Genomic DNA, 19,161 nt, shown 5'->3' on the forward strand with positions numbered 1-19,161 from the left:
TGTTAGCCCCACAGTATAAGTTGGGGTGTCTGCTCTGCTTATAATGTACCTATTTGTTTCAGAGACGATAAAGTGGTCGCCGTGGTGTACTACAGATCTGGGTATGAACCGGCACAGTATCCATCTCAAAAGGAATGGGATGCAAGGCTCAGAGTAGAAAGATCCACGTAAGTATTTTTAAACCTGGACTTCGGTATTTTAAATTCATTTTTCTTCTTCCTCGCGTTATACCGGCATTTTGCCACGGCTCATGGGAGCCTGAGGTCCGCTGGACTGCTAATCCTAAGAATTGACGTAGGCACTGGTTTTTACGAAAGCGACTGCCATCTGACCTTCCAACCCAGAGGGGAAACTAGGCCTTAATGGGATTAGTCCGGTTTCCTCACGATGTTTTCCTTCAACGAAAAGCAACTGGTAAATATCAAAATGATAATATTTCGTACATAGTTCCAAAAACTCATTGGTACGAGCCGGGGTTTGAACCCGCGACCTCCGGATTGAAAGTCGCACGCCCTTACCGCTAAGCCACCAGCGCTTTTTTCAGCGTATTATAAATTCATTATAGGGTAAAAATCTATTTCAATTGTTTTATTTGATGAATATTACTCGTACATAGAGTTAGACCTAGAAAAGTCTGCAGCGATTTTGATAGCACACGCAGTACAAGTGTTATTTATACGTCATCATTTCATAGACGTTTGACGTTTAAAATAACACTTCCACTGTGTATGCTATCAAAATCGCTGCAGACTTTTCTTGGTCTGAGTCTAGGCATGATTATTATTAGAGTTTTGAATGATTCACGGTTAGTTTCACTAGACTTATATTGACCGGGATATAGACCGTGATTACCTTTTGTATTATTTGTGAGCTCCCGATATTTCGACGCAGTTACATGCATCATGTTCATGGGTGACTGAAGATAGCGGGTGGGTGTCAAAGTTGTGTAGACAGCGCTCTGTCTACCCTCATTCTTGCGCGTCGGCTGCGTTCACTTTCAACGTTACCAACGGTCGCGTGGACTGTAAAGAGCGACGGTCAACCTCGACCCTTGGTCGGGGTTCGGACACGCGAAGTAGATGCATTTGCGTCTTCTATGGTATATTTATTTATGTGGACTAAAAATATGTATTTCTGGTCGGTTTATTAGTCGTCAAGTTAGCTTCTCTTCATAGATTAGTATATGTTATTACTGTAATAGATAAGAAACTCTCGGACATTTCACGTTCACGTCTCTACTAGTGCTGCCCCTAGCGGTCCTGCTCTCAACTAATGAGACTGTATATGCAGTAAACACGCACACATGTACACACACACACACACACACACACACACACACACGTACTTATGGGTTCTTTACCTACATGTAACAACTTTAATATTGGAAACTGATTTATGTAGTAATCTTTGTCGTACCAATTTCCATTTGCTTAGAAAACTACATAAATCAGTTTTTCAGAATAAATAAATGAAAACTTATGTTGAATCAAGTACAATATATTATTTATAAGTACCTACTTATTTACATACGTTCCGTTCCAAGTAACTAAGACACATGCAAATACAGCGACGCTTTAAGCGCACTTCCGTGAAAATAACTTAACAGCAAGTATGTAACAATTTATTTCCTGACTATGTTTTAAACAATAATTAGAGGCAACCTAATTCATTTCTTCTTCTTGATCCCAAAATAACTTGGAAAGCTTCAATAGTTTGATCCAACTTTTTTTGATTTAATTTAGATCCATTTTTGTCGCATATTTCATAGTTTTGAGAACGTTCAAGCTTTTTATCCACAATTTGTGGTGCGGTGATCTGGGTGTTACAGCGCATTAGATTAGGTAGATTTTCCTTTTTTAGGTTCACTGAAATTGCCATTGACAACATCGAAAAACTTATCGAAGAAAAGCACGATACCTGCCGTGTCGCAACTTTATTCTGAAAGCTTTTTAATACCTGAAAAATATTAACAGTTAAGATGTTATCAAAAGTATAAAAAGGTTATTTTACAGCGAAACAGGACAAGTGTTGAGCATGCATTTTAAGGGTGTGCTATTGTCACATTTAATGTTAGGTAACAAGAAATCAGTGAATCGGGATATTATTCATGTAAAATGTCGACAAAGGTAACGTATTGTGGTTGGATTTTATCAGTAGATGTATGTCTTTCTAATTTTGGCAGGTTGTAGTTGATTTATCAGATTAAGACCTAGGCACGGAAAATAGTATCTTAATTATGATAATCAGAGCAACGTGTATGACGGGCCTTACGGGCACTAAGAATGGTGCTAGTTCAACGGCTGTTATTTGAAATGTTACAATGTTCCATGTTCCATCGCCAACATTTCATAAATATGCTTTACCCGAAGCCTCTATCAAAGCTTTTGATAAAGATGAAATAATAAATAAATGTTCAGGAGTTATATATATATATATTATAAACTCGAAAATTTACTTACCTTGCCCTTATACCGATGTACATACAAGAAGGTACACAGATTCGGCGCGGCCCGGCCGGCATTGCTTTTCATCTTGCCTGCGTTGGTTTGGTTGAATGAGTAAGAGCACAACTCAACACAACTTACAAGGTTGGTTGTGATATAAAGAAACGCTGTTTGTTAATATCTTAACATAAATCTGACCAAAAATATGTTTAAACGGAATTTATATTAAAAAACAACTTAGAAATAATTTCAAAATTTCCCGTCAAACCAAACGTCATTTGGTTTTTTTATTCGTCTAAATACGTCAGTCTGTCATTGTACGGTGTTTGCACTACATATTAAAAAAACTACTTTTACGTTTCAAATTTATTTTGTTTCCTAGTTCATTTGCAACGTAAGGTTAGTAACACTATCAAAACATTTTTTATTAAAATATATTCTTCTAGATTTAATTAAATACGATTAAGTTACCTGCTTAAATATTTGTTTTGGTATATTTTGTTTTCTACTATCTACACACAAGAATGATATCTAGCCACACTCAGCCCTCCTTATGCTAAAGGCGGTATCTCAAAAACGAATGAACTGGAAATGGAACGTTATGATTCAAATTTAAGGTACTTATTTGCATGCAATCTTCAATTGAGATACCGCTTTTTAGCTCAGCAGGGCACCACGGCTGAGGAATATATGTCCAGCATAACCCAGAGATGGCATTATTATCAGCATTACATTACTCCTCTTCAGAGATACTATACCATGCTTCTCTTGTCCACAGAGCCATCAAATGTCCGTCCATCCACTACCAGCTGGCTGGTACGAAGAAGGTCCAGCAGGCTTTAGCGGCCCCCGGCGCGCTCGAACAATTCCTAGGTAACGACTTTTTATACTCCACGATACATTTTATGGTACGCCCGAGTATGATATATAAGTACGGGCAAGCGAGGCAGTTTAGTAACAAAAGGCAGGCAATATCAGGGGAAGTAATTGCAGAAATGTATAGAGCACTATACCCATTTGTCCCAGGTGATGCCGGTTGGCACGATTGCTCCTTGGATCGTACTAAGCTAATCAAATACCATAACCACGAGATTAATTCTTGGCTACCCCCCAAAAAGGGAGGGGGTACAGGTGTCTCCGTCGTCCGGCGGTTCAGTTCACGCTCTGTTTCTACCTATCTGTAGTACTCAGGTGGGTGAATTGCAAAAAAAAATACGTAGTTTATTTATTTATTTAATCTTTATTGCACATAGGAAAACACATTGTACAAAAGGCGAACTTAATACGCTGAAACAGTGTCATGCGTGTAACTTAAATAGAAACTGCTTAATTGTCGTAACACCATGGAGTCAATTAACTTCCACAAAGACTAATTACAGCTCCTTAACTATAACAACAACAATACAATACAATTTTTTTTTTTGCAATTAACCCAGGTAGCAATGCTATGCTGTAGAATGGGGCCGGATTTAGAGGTCTGGAGGCCCCCTGGCCCCAAATTATTTTTCCTATCCTTTCCTAAGTCTATTGTGGGGGCCCCTCTTTTGTGGAGGCCCCGGGCAGTTGCTCCGGTTGCCCTTCCCTAAATCCGGCCCTGCTGTAGAAATTAGGGATGAATAATTTATTTATGAATTAATAAATAAATCAAACAACAAACATAAATAGACTTTTACACGAAAAAATTTTTTACATCCAATTGTTTGTAGGTGCTGGCGCTATATCGGGCCGAGTGCGCGATATTTTCACCGGGCTGTACTCGTTGGACTTCGACGACAGCGGCGAGCGAGCGGTCGAGATGGCTCTGGCAGACGCTGAACGGTTTGTTCACTTTACCGGCTTTCATCCACTCATATAGTTAACCTTAAAAGAGCGCTGGTAGCCTAGCGGTAAGTAGGCCACCAAACGAAGACCAAAAATTGCCAATCAATTGAATTCATTCGTGTATGAGCAAATTTTGGCACAGTTATAGCGAATGGTGTATTAACCAACAGTACCGGAGGGTGGGGGTGAAGCTAAGGGGTAGGCGGTGGGAGATGGGTTTAAAGGTCCCTTTTTAAAGTTTTTCGTAAATAACTTATACGGTGGCCCGTAGCAAAAAATGTTCTTTTATATACATAATCTACATAAAATTGTCTACAAAAAAGATTTGTACACTTTCAGCTAGGACTTATATTTAAAAAGATTTTTAAAGCGGGAGTTACTTATAATCAATCCTAAGTTAGTTGTTTTTAATTTTTCGTAAACAACTTGTAAACGGTAGCCCATAGCAAAAAATATTCACGGTATATTCGGGGCATATTCGGTAGGTATCGTGTTCTGATTAGGAAAAAGTTACTTTTCCGAATATGCCCTGAAACGGATCCCCACTATTATTTGTAACACTTTGTATTGTATATCGTGGAATACTTACCACCCTAGGGTCTCTATTGTTTCCCATATAGTTTTAAGTCATAATGTATTGTTTGTCCACATTTTCGTTAGTCATAATTTGGTTTTTCTCAGAAACGCGTAACTTTTCAGAATTACCATAAAACAAATCTATCCTAACCTAACCTATCTATAGGATAACCCGAGGAAAATTCTGAAAAGTTAACGGTTTCAGAATTATGATTAATAATAATATGACAATCATTACATTATGACTTTCAATAATTATGTCAAACAAAGGGACCCCACCACACTAATCTCAATAAGGCCTGGTTTCCAAATAATAAAGAACTTGAAACTTGAGATTGCATCCCCATATTGGTTCAGTTTTGCGTATGACTCCTCATTAACTGTATTCGTTTGTGCACAGGTTCGTGCTAAAACCGCAGCGAGAGGGCGGCGGCAACAACTTATACGGAGCTGACATCCGCGAAGCGTTGCTCAAAATGAGACACAGTCGCGAACGAGCCGCGTACATCCTTATGGAAAGGATATCACCACCGCTGGTTAGTGTACTCACTTTACAGAATAGGATTTGCATCATATTTATTCTCTTTCACTATAATTACTTTTACAAAACCATTCAAAAATATGGTATCATATCTCTTTGACCGCCAAAGACGTTCAGCGCAAAATTTTCTGTCACTTCCTCACGTGTATATCCCTGCCTGCCTGCGCGGCCTGTTGCGTAACCTTTTTTTTTATATTCTTTGTATTTTTTCTGTAATGAGGTGTGCAATAATAGTAGATTATACAACAAGGGCATAAAGCGATCCACTTTTATCCGAGGCAATCTAGTAAAATAAATTGTACTCGGTTGTGTCGGGGGCGCGGGGCACGCCGGTCGGGCGCGCCCCGGCAGGGCTGGCAGTTTGTATGGCAGATGCAGGACTTTATTGCTAAGTCAATAAAGGTCGTAATAGATGATTTTACTGCACTGCTCTAGAACGACTAGAACATAATAAGCAACATTATGTCGTCTACGCACGACTTAAAGTCGAACTTTACGAGCATGAGAAGTGAAAAGAGTATTTGTATTGTATAATGTATGGCGGAGGGGCAGACCAAGGAGAACATACATAGATCAAGTAAAGGAAAAACTCAACGTCGTGTCGTATCAGGCTGTCAAGGAGAAGGCAGAGGACCGACACTTATGGAAATCGCTCCACCGACAAGAGTATAACTCTTAAATATATGAAGAAGAAATGTATTGTATATGTATATATTACCTACGTTGTGACACCTTTACAGGCGTCAAAAAATTGATAGTTTTTGCTGCGGGGCTCTAAAAATAGATTGTAATGTTGACACTAGATCCTAGGCCTTGTTGACTGCGTAATTCTAAAAATGTCGTGTTATTCCAGGTACCCGGTTACGTGGTCCGTCCGGGCGGGGCGGTGCCGCCGCCGGTGACGGACCTGGTGTCGGAGCTCGGCATCTTCGGCGTCATCATCGGGTAATGTGGAATCATTGTTTTTAACCTTTTCGACGCCGTGACAAACACAAAAGCTGTCACTCGGACGCCACGTCACCGAAGTGGTAAAACTGAAATTGAACTTCATGCATATGCAAGTAGGTATATATAGGTATTACTCTGTGGTCTGTGGCGGTGGCATAATCCTAGATATTAAACCTTGTTTCATCACAATTATCAAACGTTTGCGGTAATATATGATAATCCGATGGAAACTTTTTTTTTATTGTACTTTTACTAACTTTTTTAACAATAGGGAATATTACGCGAAACTCTCCGTAAGGGGCGCCACTACCACAATCTGAGGGTCTATCGCGAAACAAAAAAATCGATATTTCGTTATCTAACATCTCTGTCACTCTTGCATATTCGAGCAATAAAGAGGCAGATAGCGACATTTCGGATTCGCGTTTACCGGTAGGTCCTCTGTAAACAAACCGCCTTGATGCATCAATGTCATATTTTATTATCTCTGAAAACTTGTCAATAACCTGTTAAAGGTACAATATGTATAAGTTACTAAAAAGGCTAGTGCTGCAAGTTTTGTTGTTCTCCTCGCATGTGTGTCGAAAAACGTCGTATGAAATGCATGTGCATCGGTCATTACACACGTAGGCTCTCTTATTGCGCGCTCACCTGAGTGTAATGTAACTTGTATCATAATGTATTCTGACTTCCAGATCAAAAGACAAAATCTACAGCAACCGTCAAGTGGGCCACATGCTGCGCACGAAGCTCGCGGACGCCAACGAGGGCGGCGTCGCCGCGGGGCTCGGCGCGCTCGACTCCCCGTACCTACTCGACCTGTAACCGCGCCAGCACAACAACGCCAACGAGGGCGGCGTCGCCGCGGGGCTCGGCGCGCTCGACTCCCCGTACCTACTCGACCTGTAACCGCGCCAGCACAACAACGCCAACGAGGGCGGCGTCGCCGCGGGGCTCGGCGCGCTCGACTCCCCGTACCTACTCGACCTGTAACCGCGCCAGCACAACAACGCCAACGAGGGCGGCGTCGCCGCGGGGCTCGGCGCGCTCGACTCCCCGTACCTACTCGACCTGTAACCGCGCCAGCACAACAACGCCAACGAGGGCGGCGTCGCCGCGGGGCTCGGCGCGCTCGACTCCCCGTACCTACTCGACCTGTAACCGCGCCAGCACAACAACGCCAACGAGGGCGGCGTCGCCGCGGGGCTCGGCGCGCTCGACTCCCCGTACCTACTCGACCTGTAACCGCGCCAGCACAACAACGCCAACGAGGGCGGCGTCGCCGCGGGGCTCGGCGCGCTCGACTCCCCGTACCTACTCGACCTGTAACCGCGCCAGCACAACAACGCCAACGAGGGCGGCGTCGCCGCGGGGCTCGGCGCGCTCGACTCCCCGTACCTACTCGACCTGTAACCGCGCCAGCACAACAACGCCAACGAGGGCGGCGTCGCCGCGGGGCTCGGCGCGCTCGACTCCCCGTACCTACTCGACCTGTAACCGCGCCAGCACAACAACGCCAACGAGGGCGGCGTCGCCGCGGGGCTCGGCGCGCTCGACTCCCCGTACCTACTCGACCTGTAACCGCGCCAGCACAACAACGCCAACGAGGGCGGCGTCGCCGCGGGGCTCGGCGCGCTCGACTCCCCGTACCTACTCGACCTGTAACCGCGCCAGCACAACAACGCCAACGAGGGCGGCGTCGCCGCGGGGCTCGGCGCGCTCGACTCCCCGTACCTACTCGACCTGTAACCGCGCCAGCACAACAACGCCAACGAGGGCGGCGTCGCCGCGGGGCTCGGCGCGCTCGACTCCCCGTACCTACTCGACCTGTAACCGCGCCAGCACAACAACGCCAACGAGGGCGGCGTCGCCGCGGGGCTCGGCGCGCTCGACTCCCCGTACCTACTCGACCTGTAACCGCGCCAGCACAACAACGCCAACGAGGGCGGCGTCGCCGCGGGGCTCGGCGCGCTCGACTCCCCGTACCTACTCGACCTGTAACCGCGCCAGCACAACAACGCCAACGAGGGCGGCGTCGCCGCGGGGCTCGGCGCGCTCGACTCCCCGTACCTACTCGACCTGTAACCGCGCCAGCACAACAACGCCAACGAGGGCGGCGTCGCCGCGGGGCTCGGCGCGCTCGACTCCCCGTACCTACTCGACCTGTAACCGCGCCAGCACAACAACGCCAACGAGGGCGGCGTCGCCGCGGGGCTCGGCGCGCTCGACTCCCCGTACCTACTCGACCTGTAACCGCGCCAGCACAACAACGCCAACGAGGGCGGCGTCGCCGCGGGGCTCGGCGCGCTCGACTCCCCGTACCTACTCGACCTGTAACCGCGCCAGCACAACAACGCCAACGAGGGCGGCGTCGCCGCGGGGCTCGGCGCGCTCGACTCCCCGTACCTACTCGACCTGTAAACGTTGTTAAGCCTACCAATACAGTTCGCGCTCGAAGTCCGAGGAATCGAGGAAACTTCACTCTAAATTGCTCCAACATTGAGCGTTGGCAACAATACAAGGTGTAAAAAAGAGTGGGGATCCGTTTAAGGGCATATTCGGTATCGTTTTCTGATTAGGAAAAGTAGAAAAAAAAAACTTTTTTGACGCGAAATATACTTGGCCTTTGTATTAAGAGTTGGACGATATGACATATAAAAAAAAATATTTCAAAAAAAAATCTACTTTTTTACGCCCTTAATCGGATTTCCACTATTTTTGTTGCACCCAGTATATATTTCTGTTCTCCTTGCGGAAAACGTCAACTTTCGGCACTGCGTTAAATGAAGTTGCCGCTTTTCGGCTCGGTCGAACAGAAAAATAGTATACACACCACGGCCAGTATATAAGAAAACCTCACATCACATGTACGTCGATACATCCCCAAACTCACTAACTACAAAAAATTATTAAACAAAAATCAACCTTATTTTGGTACTAATATGGTTCACTATGGCTATGAACTTGTGGTAGTAGTTATCGAGTTTTGGTTGCCTCCTGACGGTATGTATACTATTATTGTCCGGTAACAATCGAAAGTCACTAGTAGAGTAATAGCAAAACAGTAACTAAATAAAAATCAACCTTATTCTGGTACTAATATGGTTCACTATTGCTATGAACTTGTGATGGTAATTATTGAGTTTTGGTTGTCTCCTGACGGTATGTAATATACTATTATTGTCCGGTAAGCCGGTAACAATCAAAACTCACTAGTAGAGTAATAGCAAAACAGTAACTAAATAAAAATCAAACTTATTTTGGTACTAATATGGTTCACGATGGCTCTTAACTTGTGTATGTAATTTAGTCCATCACCACACTAAATTACCTATATGTTACGTTCCACCGGTAAAAGTACCTATGGCGGTTGGCGCTTACGTGGCGTAGCACCCTATTAGTATTGGAGCATCATTAATAATAGCGTATGCGCCGACCGCCATAAGGTACTTTTACCCGTGGAACTTCACATATATGTTTAAAATAAATTTACTCAAAATTCATTGTAGTTTTTGAAATAGAGTCATGTGCAGGTATTTTGTACACTCTTTTCGCGTAAATACTTGTACTGCCAGGTGCACAGTGGAAACATAATTACGAATGCGTCATATAGAACCAAAGTCAGCAACATCCCCTTCAACAAAAACTTATTAGACTACAACTTAAAAGTTTACAATTAAATAGTGGATGTTGCTGACTTCGCTTCTATCTTCTATAATGACTCTTATCTTGTAAAGTACTTATAAATTGCAATATGATTTTGATGAGATGCATTGCATATACATAGATGATCTCCGTTGCACTTTTAGTATCAAATCTAAGTATCGAAACTAGTATTTATTAACTACTTCGCAGGCCATATATATAACCTAATGTATATACACTCGATAGTAAAGTAAAACGGGTCACATAGTATGGAATTTTGTTAAGTGAGCATTTTCTATTGCCCTTAAATGTATGTGTACTTACAGAAGGTGGGTAGAGCAGAACAATTTCTGACTGTGTCTGCCTGTGTGTTTTGCCGTATGACGGTCTGCCCTGCAATACATTTTATATGCCATCTTCTTCACATTGACCTATATTTCACTACAAATTATCGATGTCGCAAGACTTATTTCAGTTTCCGCATTTAACAAAGTATTTTTTTGGCTTGGGCATGATATTATATTTCGGCGCTATACTTAACCTCATATCTGCAACAATCATTTAATGGAAATGTCGCTTTTGTTTCATTCGGAATACGGGTGTTTTTGTCATCAAATGAGTGTTGCAGATACGAGGTTGAGTAAGTATAGCGGGGATTTTTATTCTTTAGGTACTAGAATTACATTCCAAAGAATTTTTTATTTTTATTTTCATTAAATAATTGGGTTTGTACAGTAAACTTAGTATAAATAACTAAAGGAACAAATCAGAAAACTTCTAGTGGTCCTTTTGTTTCTTCAAAAAGAATAAATAATTTATTAAACTTCTTGAAACTTGAGTTTTATTGAAACTTATAGAAGTATTTTGAATTGTTCTTAAATTGGTGCTGTATAGGCTATGATATATATATATTGCGTACCTAATAAAATATGTTTTTTACGATTTTGACTACCGAATAAACACAATAAATTAATGGAGATTATTTTATTTGGCATCTTTTCAACAATCCGTACAGACAGTCCGCCGTGACAATAGCTGCGGCCGTGTGTTCAATCTCCACTACGGATTTGTTAGAGCCTTGTAAGTTTAGATGGGGCAAGATCAACTTCTGGGCGAGAGAAACACGCGGAGGAAGAATAATCAGTTAGAGGTACAAATAAAAGTACCTAATGCATAAATAAAATTTACTTTAACAATACTTACGTAACTTTCTCATACGGTTTCTCTTGCCCCGGGCAATATAAACTGTTTCTTTTGCCCCACCTAACCTTAATCGATTTTCATTATGATATTTATGATTAAACCAAAGTACAGTACAGAGATATAAGAAAGTGGGCAAACCATGTCGATCAGTGAACGCATGTGAACGCAAGCCCCGTCGATATCGATACGCATATCGAGTTACTGTGGGCTATTTAACATACTTGCCGAAGGCGTCGCCACTAGCAAACCATAGTAGCTTGGTTTTCGGATTGTTATAGTGTTTTGTTTTTAGGGTTTTTTTGTCCTATCCACAACAGCGTAGGGTAGGGTAGGAAACAGTGGCTCAGCGCGAACAGTGGTTCAGTCGCCCAAATATCGCCTCTATCATGTTGGAATTAGGTTGAGTGAGCCACTGTACCGGGCTATTTTTTTTCGAGCCACTGTTTCCTACCCTACCCTACTTAGGTAAACCAAGCAGTTGTTAGGTTAGGTTAGGTTAGCCAAAGCGGATTATCGACTCCATGAATAATTGAAAGCCACATTTTGCTCTTGGCTCGACCGTTACATTCATAGAGGTCAATTTATGATGGCCTTAACTGACAAGTACAAAGTGGATTGTGAAATTTGACAATACCTACATATGTTGCCAGCAGTTGCAGAGCATAAGTGCTAGAAGGGCATAAGTATAGTACGTTTCAAACGGTTGTACGTTCATTCGGATTCAGACAAAAGCTGAATAGAAAGTACACTTACGTAGATATTTTTTTTCTAGTCTCTTCAGGACGGGACTTGCATTTGTCCTTGATTTTTTTACACACAAGCAAACATTAAAAACACAAGCCCCTCCGATGTGTGACTGAGACGGCGCTATGAATGTAATATAGCGATGTCCCGCTCGCACACCGGAGCGGGGTGCGGATCCGATGCCAGTGTGAAGACAGCCTACAGAGGGCCTACTGCCAACCGCTTCGTCCGTCTATTTGACTCTTTATCGTTCAAATACGCAAGAGCGAGAGGAAGATAACGAAATTTGATTGTCAATGTTCGCGGTAGACCCTCAGGATGCAATTGCGATAGAATGAGACAGACGTATAATGATCGCCGTAGCCGCACCTATACTTGTTCTCAACCTATTACAGTGTGATTGCATAATAGGCCCCACAATTCTCTCCGACAATTACATGCGATTTGTGATACACTGCCGATTACTAGGAGCAACGTATTCGCTCGATCGACGAAACGCCGCAATGTATTAAAAACGCGAGCGATGTCGTTGAGGTTTGTGGAGCGCCGTGTTCGATGTTCAAAGAAGCCTTGTGTGTGCGAGTGCGCTGCACAGTGGAGTGTACTCGTAGTCTGTGGTATGAACTAATTAGGCTACGTTACATATAATCCGCGGCATTCCGCGGGACGGCGGCCAGCGTCGCCGTCTGCCAAAACTCCGTGCCTTATAAAGACTGAAGTAATAGTTCCTATTATTGTTAAATTTCAAAAGTTTTGCGCGGTTTTAGAATTTGAAACGACGAATTTATTGTAAGTCATACTAATAAATTAAAATTGTAATTTGTATTCGGATCATAAATGAATGCGTAACAATGTTTTTATTAAAATAAGTAGGTGCAAGAAGTGAATGTGTGTCATTATCAGAAGTAAAAAACCCACTTGTTTTGGCAGAGAGGGTACAACTAAGTAGGTAAGTTTGTTTATTTTTTAACCGATTTCCAAAATCATCACTTCGGTTATCAATTCGACCGTATTTTAGGGTTCCGTTTGTTGTTATAACAAATACTAAAAACAGAATAAAATACATTTGAGTGAGCCACTGTACCCGGCAAATTTTTTCCGAGCCACTGTTTCCTACCCTACCCTAGTCATTGTAGTCAAGGTAGGTATTAAATAATATCGAACCGACAAAGTGCCATAAATATGTATACTAGAGCACGAAAGGTAGTGTGTACATATTTATGGCACTTTGTTCGTGTCGATATTTGCCTAGATAATTGAAGTTCATAAATTATGAAAGTTCCAAAAAAGTTTGACGAAGGTAGTAAGTTAACTTTTTGTTTTATTTAAAGTACCTACAGTATACGAAACAATACAATTTACATAATGGTTAATTTTTGTAACACATGGAATCAATTTAACATTAAGATGAATTGCAGGTCTTTTTATTGCTATATACTAACGTACAATATCCTTACTATTGACCCATATTTCATTAAAAAAAAACAAATAACAAAATAATAAAAAACAATAAGCATTCTCAGAAATTCATCTTTAATTAATCAGTCAATTAATTATGTTATTCAAGTTCCTAAATAGTTCATAATTATCAATAAATAGCGTTATTACAATGAAGGTAATGTTTTTATACTTAACAACATAGGTATTTGTTTCATTAGGAAGCGATAGTCACAATTATGTTTAACGATATGTTCACGATTTAAGAAGTGAGCGAGGGTGTTTGAGGAATATTTTGAAAGTGAAGGAAGCGAAAGAGGTAAGTAAAGTCAGGATCGTAGCAAGTGGAAATCCGTGGTCTCTGCCTACCCCTCCGGGAAATAGGCGTGATTATATTTAATAAATGTATGTATTATATTTAATTTTAATTTAACCCGGAGAGGGTAGGGGGGGGGGAGGGGTCCCGCCCCTGTAACTCATCGTAACGTTTTTTAATTTTGACGCATTATTTTCTAGTCTTGAACCATGAAGTACCCCCCCGCGATGCAGCGACTGGGCACCCCCAAGCCACAGCTGGTCTCCCACCACTCGGACTACACCGCCGGTGAGACGGTGGGCGGGCTCAGCGTGCTGTTTACCGTGCTGTGCATCGTCGACCTGTTCGGTGTGTTCCCGGTCATCGCGCTGCCTAAGAGCGTCATTGCTTGTGGTAAGTTTTCCAGAACACATATAATTGCAGCTATTCAGTCGCGGGTTTTGTGGACGCGTCTCCCATCACACTGACTACACCGCCGGGGAGACGGTGGGCGGGCTCAGCGTGCTTTGCATCGTCGACCTGTTCGGTGTGTTCCTGGTCATCGCGCTGCCTAAGAGCGTCATATCGCTTGTGGTGAGTTTTCTAACTTGTTATAGAGACCCCACGGTAAAGTCTTTTGGGCTAATGGAAAATGGTATTGCTGCGCAGTTGCGTTGCTGATCGGATGATGGAGACAGAAGGTGGCCATAGGAACTTTGTGATAAAACAGCACAACCTAATTGTGTTTGGGTTGGTTAGAAATGTCTCCATGAGTACTAGTTGCCTGTTGAAAGAAAAGTACAGTCAGCGAAAAAATCAAATTTTTGACAATTAGCTTATTTCGGTACAGGTTACTACGGTATTCCGTTGGTGCTGGCCGTGTTTGGGCTGCAGATTTACACGTCGATGCTGCTCGGTCGGTGCTGGATCCTGGCGCGGCAAATCGCGCCTGACATCCGGGAGAAGAACAGGTTGGTTATGATTTATGTTAAATCAATCTTACTGACAAAGTGGTATGATAAAATATAATAAAACAAAATAGTCGTAGAATACCTTCCTTACACGTAAAGTGGGGATGAAATTCTGGCCACAGTTAGTGTTAGTGTAACCCAGCAGAAACATCGGATAAAGAAAAATAATGAAATTGTGTTCTGTTAGACCCGTTATAGCCACTAAATATGGGATGGTAATGTTTGCAGGTATCCGTACGCCGCCGTGGCGGAGCTGGCGTTCGGGCAGCACGCCAGACGACTGGTGACGTTCCTCATTGACGCCACGGTCTTCAGCGCTGGCGTGCCCAACTTTATAGTCGGTAAGTTACCTTATTACCTACATCCTAGAGGTACCTATTTGTCAATTTGTCCGAAAAAAATAAAATATAGTCGTCAACAAATATAACGGAGCGTCCAAGGCTTGTTTTGAAAATAAATGGCTAAACAACACTAAAGAACATGTGGCGCCATCTTTATTCTTCTAAACAAACTATAAAAAATGGAATGCCTATTGCCATCTACCGCTGAGTAGCGTAACTTCGTGAGCGCGCAAGCATCACATGCCATTTACATAACCAAACAACTGAAAGCTTACTCACCCACGGCTAGATGGCGCTGTTATCAAATTTAAAAATCAGGAAGACAGCTTGTTTAATGAATCATAAGCAAATACTAATGTTTTTAATTTTAATATCATGCAAATGAATACCTTTATTTATTTATAAATGCTAATTAATATTTGTTGATGACTATATATACTCACCCACGGCTAGATGGCTGTTATCAAAATTAAAAATCAGGAAGAATGCTTGTTTAATGAATCATAAACAAATACTAATGTTTTTAATTTTTATATCATGCAAATAAATACCTTTATTTATTTACAAATGCTAATTATATGCAAAACAGACAAAAAAATAGATTTAACTACATACTAACATTTTGTGAATTATAACTACTATGGTCATCTAGCGGCGAGTAGTGAAACTAAACTGAAAATTGTTACACAATTCTTACCCAGGTGGCGCTACTGTCATTGGACACTGCTTGGAATGTCGGAACACAACGGAAAGTCATTTTGATATTATTCTAGTAGTTGTGGCAAAGCTAGTGGTTAATATCAAATGATATACCGAACATAAGTTCCGAAAAACTGATTGGTACTAGCCAGGATTTGAACCCGGGACCTGTGGGTTGAAAATCGCACGTCAGATCCATTCGGCTACCACCGCCCCCCAAACAATAATAACAAATATTTTGTTCCAGCATCCCAAAGCATGCAGCTCTTCTGGTGGAAGATCACCGGGGGCGAGGTCGGCATCTCCTACTGCGTGTGGATGATCATCATAGGGCTGCTGCTCTGCCCAGTCATGTGGCTCGGCTCTCCTAAGGACATGAAGTAAGTCAACTACGACATGGTTCATGATGACTTGCCGTACACGATGTACGCACGATAGGCCGCGCCTATGGCGTTCAAAGAGTCTCGCGACCCCGCCGCCATGACCGGTCGTGCATATGAATGGCCTTGATTTGCCGCTCGTCGCCAACTCGCCACGCCAATCATGTGCGTCCAGGCCAAGGCTTTATTTGTTCGACCCAGACCTTAAGCTACGCTTGATTAATGGTCGCTCGTGTTGCAGGCCGCTAGCCGTGACATCTGTGGGCATCGTGTCGACGGTAGCCCTCTGCGTCTGGACGTGCATCTTACTGGACGACTCGTCGCCGCCCAGCGCTGGTATGCTGGACCAGCCTCAGCTCAAAGACCTGGTTATTGCTTACGGCATTATGGCTTTTCAGGTTGGTACTATTATGGTGCCGCTTATTAACCATTTCCTTCTGGATCCTTAATTACTTAGGACACGTGGCCAGACGGGAGCCAGATATATAAATGCGTCTGTATGTGCATCCTGCTGGACAACTTCCGGCATCATAGCTTTTCAGGTAGGTCCCAATACCAACCAACAGTCCAGTTCCGCGTATCAACCTTTTGCTTCCGGATCCTTAATTACTTCGAACAGACGGAGCGCCAGATAACTTTTTTTCATAATTGCTTTGCATAATATTTATTTAAAACTTTGCCTTTGAAGAAGAATCTGCTGACTTTGTTCTCCCAAATAATCTTCGAATTTGTGCGTCTATTGTACCTACTCGTTTGTTACGTCAGCATCAAAAGTAATGTATCAGACTACGCGTCAAAAGTATTTGCCACCCTGGCATATTTTCCAAATAGAGATACTTTTATATACAGCATACAGCTTGGTTAATTCGCTTTCAAAAGTATCTGTCACAATCAAATTGTTCTACATATAGAGACATATTATTTGTTAAGCTATTAGAGAATGATCTATAGATATTCTTGACGCGTAGTCTGACATTTGATGCGGACTGTACAGCGTGATTGTTTTCCAGTTCGACATCCACCCGATGCTGCTGACCATCCAAGTAGACATGAAAGACAGCCGTAAGATCAACCGCGCGGTGCTCTGCGGGTTCGCCTTCACCGGAGCCCTGTTCGCGATCACGTCCGTACTCGCCGCGTACCGCTACGGGAGTGCGGTGGAGACCAACATACTGCAAGGTACAGGAAGATGGGGGCTGAAAGAAAGGTTTTCTACGAAATAATCAGTAGTCGAGTTAAAGTTTTTCTGGTTTCATGAAAAGTATGACATTCAAAGAGGCGCTTTAGCGTCAGGGTGACCCTACTATTAATTGCATTTACGAGTAGCATATAGGTACCTACATAGGTACATCGATTTCGGCCATATTCGGTTTTATTATAATCGAACAAGCGAGCGAAGCGAAGCCAAGTTCTTACATTCAACTTCAAACACAGCTAGCTGGGGCACTTACCGGCATTTCGATGTTTTTCTTTATAACTTTAGTCCATTTGTACTTATTTAAATGAAGCTAATGAACTGTAATTTGGATATTGCATTGGTTCAGGGATCCCGCCGTCCATAGCCCTATTCGTGGTGGCGCTACTAGTGACGCTCCAGCTCTGCCTCTCCAGCGCCGTTGGCAACTCCGCGCTCTTCCAGCACGTCGAGGATCTGCTGCACATACCCAGAGGTATAGGTCGTCTAACCTTTAATCGCCAAACACGTCAACTGAGGCGCGCGCCTATAGCCCATTATCAACCTTCGTTCGTGCATCTCAACAAGGTTTACGATGACGCACCGCATACGATAGGCGTGGTGGTGTTCACAGAGCTCATACTCCCAAATCCTGTGGTCATTAGCATCACTTTCATACCTACAAATTTAGAATTTGCCTTTGTGATGGAAATTGTTTGCAGACTATAATCAAACGTTGCTTCTACAGATTTCAGCTGCCAACGCTGTCTCCTCCGCTCCAGCATCGTCGCACTGGCCGTTTTTCTCGGAGAGAGCGTGCCAAGCTTCGACGTGGTCATGGGTCTAGTTGGATCCACACTGACAGGCCCGCTAATGTTCATATTCCCACCTCTCTTCTTCCTGAAGCTGTGCCATGCGAAATCAAACCTCAAAGATCTCAAAGAACAAAATGGCGACGTGGTCCCGCTTATTATTCACAATGCTTTAGAAACTCAGTACAAAACCTTTGTTGAGACGCATGACGAGTCTTATTCCAAAGTGGAGCAGTATAAGATTAAGTGGTACGATATATTTCTGGCTATATTAGTGATGTCGACGGGGATGGTGGCGACCGTGGTGTCATCATATTCGAGCTGGTCGGACGCTGTGAGTTCGGCGACGTTTTCGACGCCGTGCTTGTATAACGCGACTGCGGCGGCTCGAAGCTTTTTGGAAGTGACTACGAAAATATAAGTCAGAAGTGATCTCAGTAATACAAAAACATTTGATTTGAGAGTGCCTGGTCTTTTACAAGTTTTGTATTAAGATAATAATTTTAAAGATTGAAGCTCTTGAGGATATAGCGTACCTTATTTTGATTAAGGTACATACGAATACTGTTTTATTAATCTTCGCTCTAAGTATATAGATAGTTACTTAGTAACTGACAGCATCAAATAGATAGTGACGACGGCTGAAGTGGCCAAATACATCGAAACACATCTTATTTCTATGGAACCAAAAGTAAATATATGGATATGTGATTAATGTATTATTATTTGTATCTCCTCGGATTTCACGGGCCTATAAATCCCGGTCTTTTGATAGGCTTGCGTGGGGATATAGATCCAACACGTAGAGGCCCCTTGGAGAGCTTTAATGTCATGTAGAACGCCTGCTGGAACCCGTTCACAGGCGCAACAATAGACACCGGGTGAGATGGGCGGGTCACCTCGAAAGAATGCCCAATTCGAGAGCTCCAAAAATTATGACAAGGTGGACGCCACAACAGAAAAGACCTAGCCTAAGAAAAGATGGCTGGACTGCGTGGAAGAAGATCTTAGGAGGATGAGGAAATATACCAACTGGAGAATGGTTGCCAAGGATCTCGACAACTGGAGGAAGATAGTGGAAGGGGCCAAGACCCACAAGGGGTTGTAGCGCCATCGGAAATAAGAAGTAA

General features: G+C 43.0%; 2 protein-coding genes across 5 annotated transcripts in view; both read left to right on the forward strand.

Annotated features, from left to right (window-relative positions):
• LOC134750938 (glutathione synthetase-like) overlaps positions 1-13,896 on the forward strand; it is a 36,797-nt gene extending 22,901 nt beyond the window's left edge. For 3 of the 4 annotated variants that reach the window (XM_063686192.1, XM_063686193.1, XM_063686194.1), the window contains exons 8-13: positions 63-167; positions 3,223-3,317; positions 4,151-4,262; positions 5,242-5,377; positions 6,236-6,327; positions 7,026-7,298. In XM_063686192.1, the coding sequence (XP_063542262.1) occupies positions 63-167; positions 3,223-3,317; positions 4,151-4,262; positions 5,242-5,377; positions 6,236-6,327; positions 7,026-7,155 (670 nt within the window). In that variant the 3' untranslated portion in view covers positions 7,156-7,298. Of the gene's footprint in view, positions 1-62; positions 168-3,222; positions 3,318-4,150; positions 4,263-5,241; positions 5,378-6,235; positions 6,328-7,025; positions 7,299-13,875 lie in introns of those variants that run through there. The other variant, XM_063686195.1, reaches the window with a different exon arrangement.
• Positions 13,885-18,494, forward strand: LOC134751268 (uncharacterized). The gene is made up of 9 exons (XM_063686651.1): positions 13,885-14,068; positions 14,505-14,625; positions 14,854-14,966; positions 15,913-16,045; positions 16,287-16,443; positions 16,516-16,587; positions 17,056-17,224; positions 17,590-17,715; positions 17,968-18,494. Exons 1-9 carry the CDS (start codon positions 13,885-13,887, stop codon positions 18,450-18,452), a joined length of 1,560 nt encoding a protein of 519 aa, XP_063542721.1. The 3' UTR covers positions 18,453-18,494.
• Positions 18,495-19,161: the final 667 nt, after the last annotated feature.

The sequence above is a fragment of the Cydia strobilella genome, chromosome 21 (assembly GCF_947568885.1).
Source record: "Cydia strobilella chromosome 21, ilCydStro3.1, whole genome shotgun sequence".
Taxonomy (NCBI): Eukaryota; Metazoa; Arthropoda; class Insecta; order Lepidoptera; family Tortricidae; genus Cydia; species Cydia strobilella.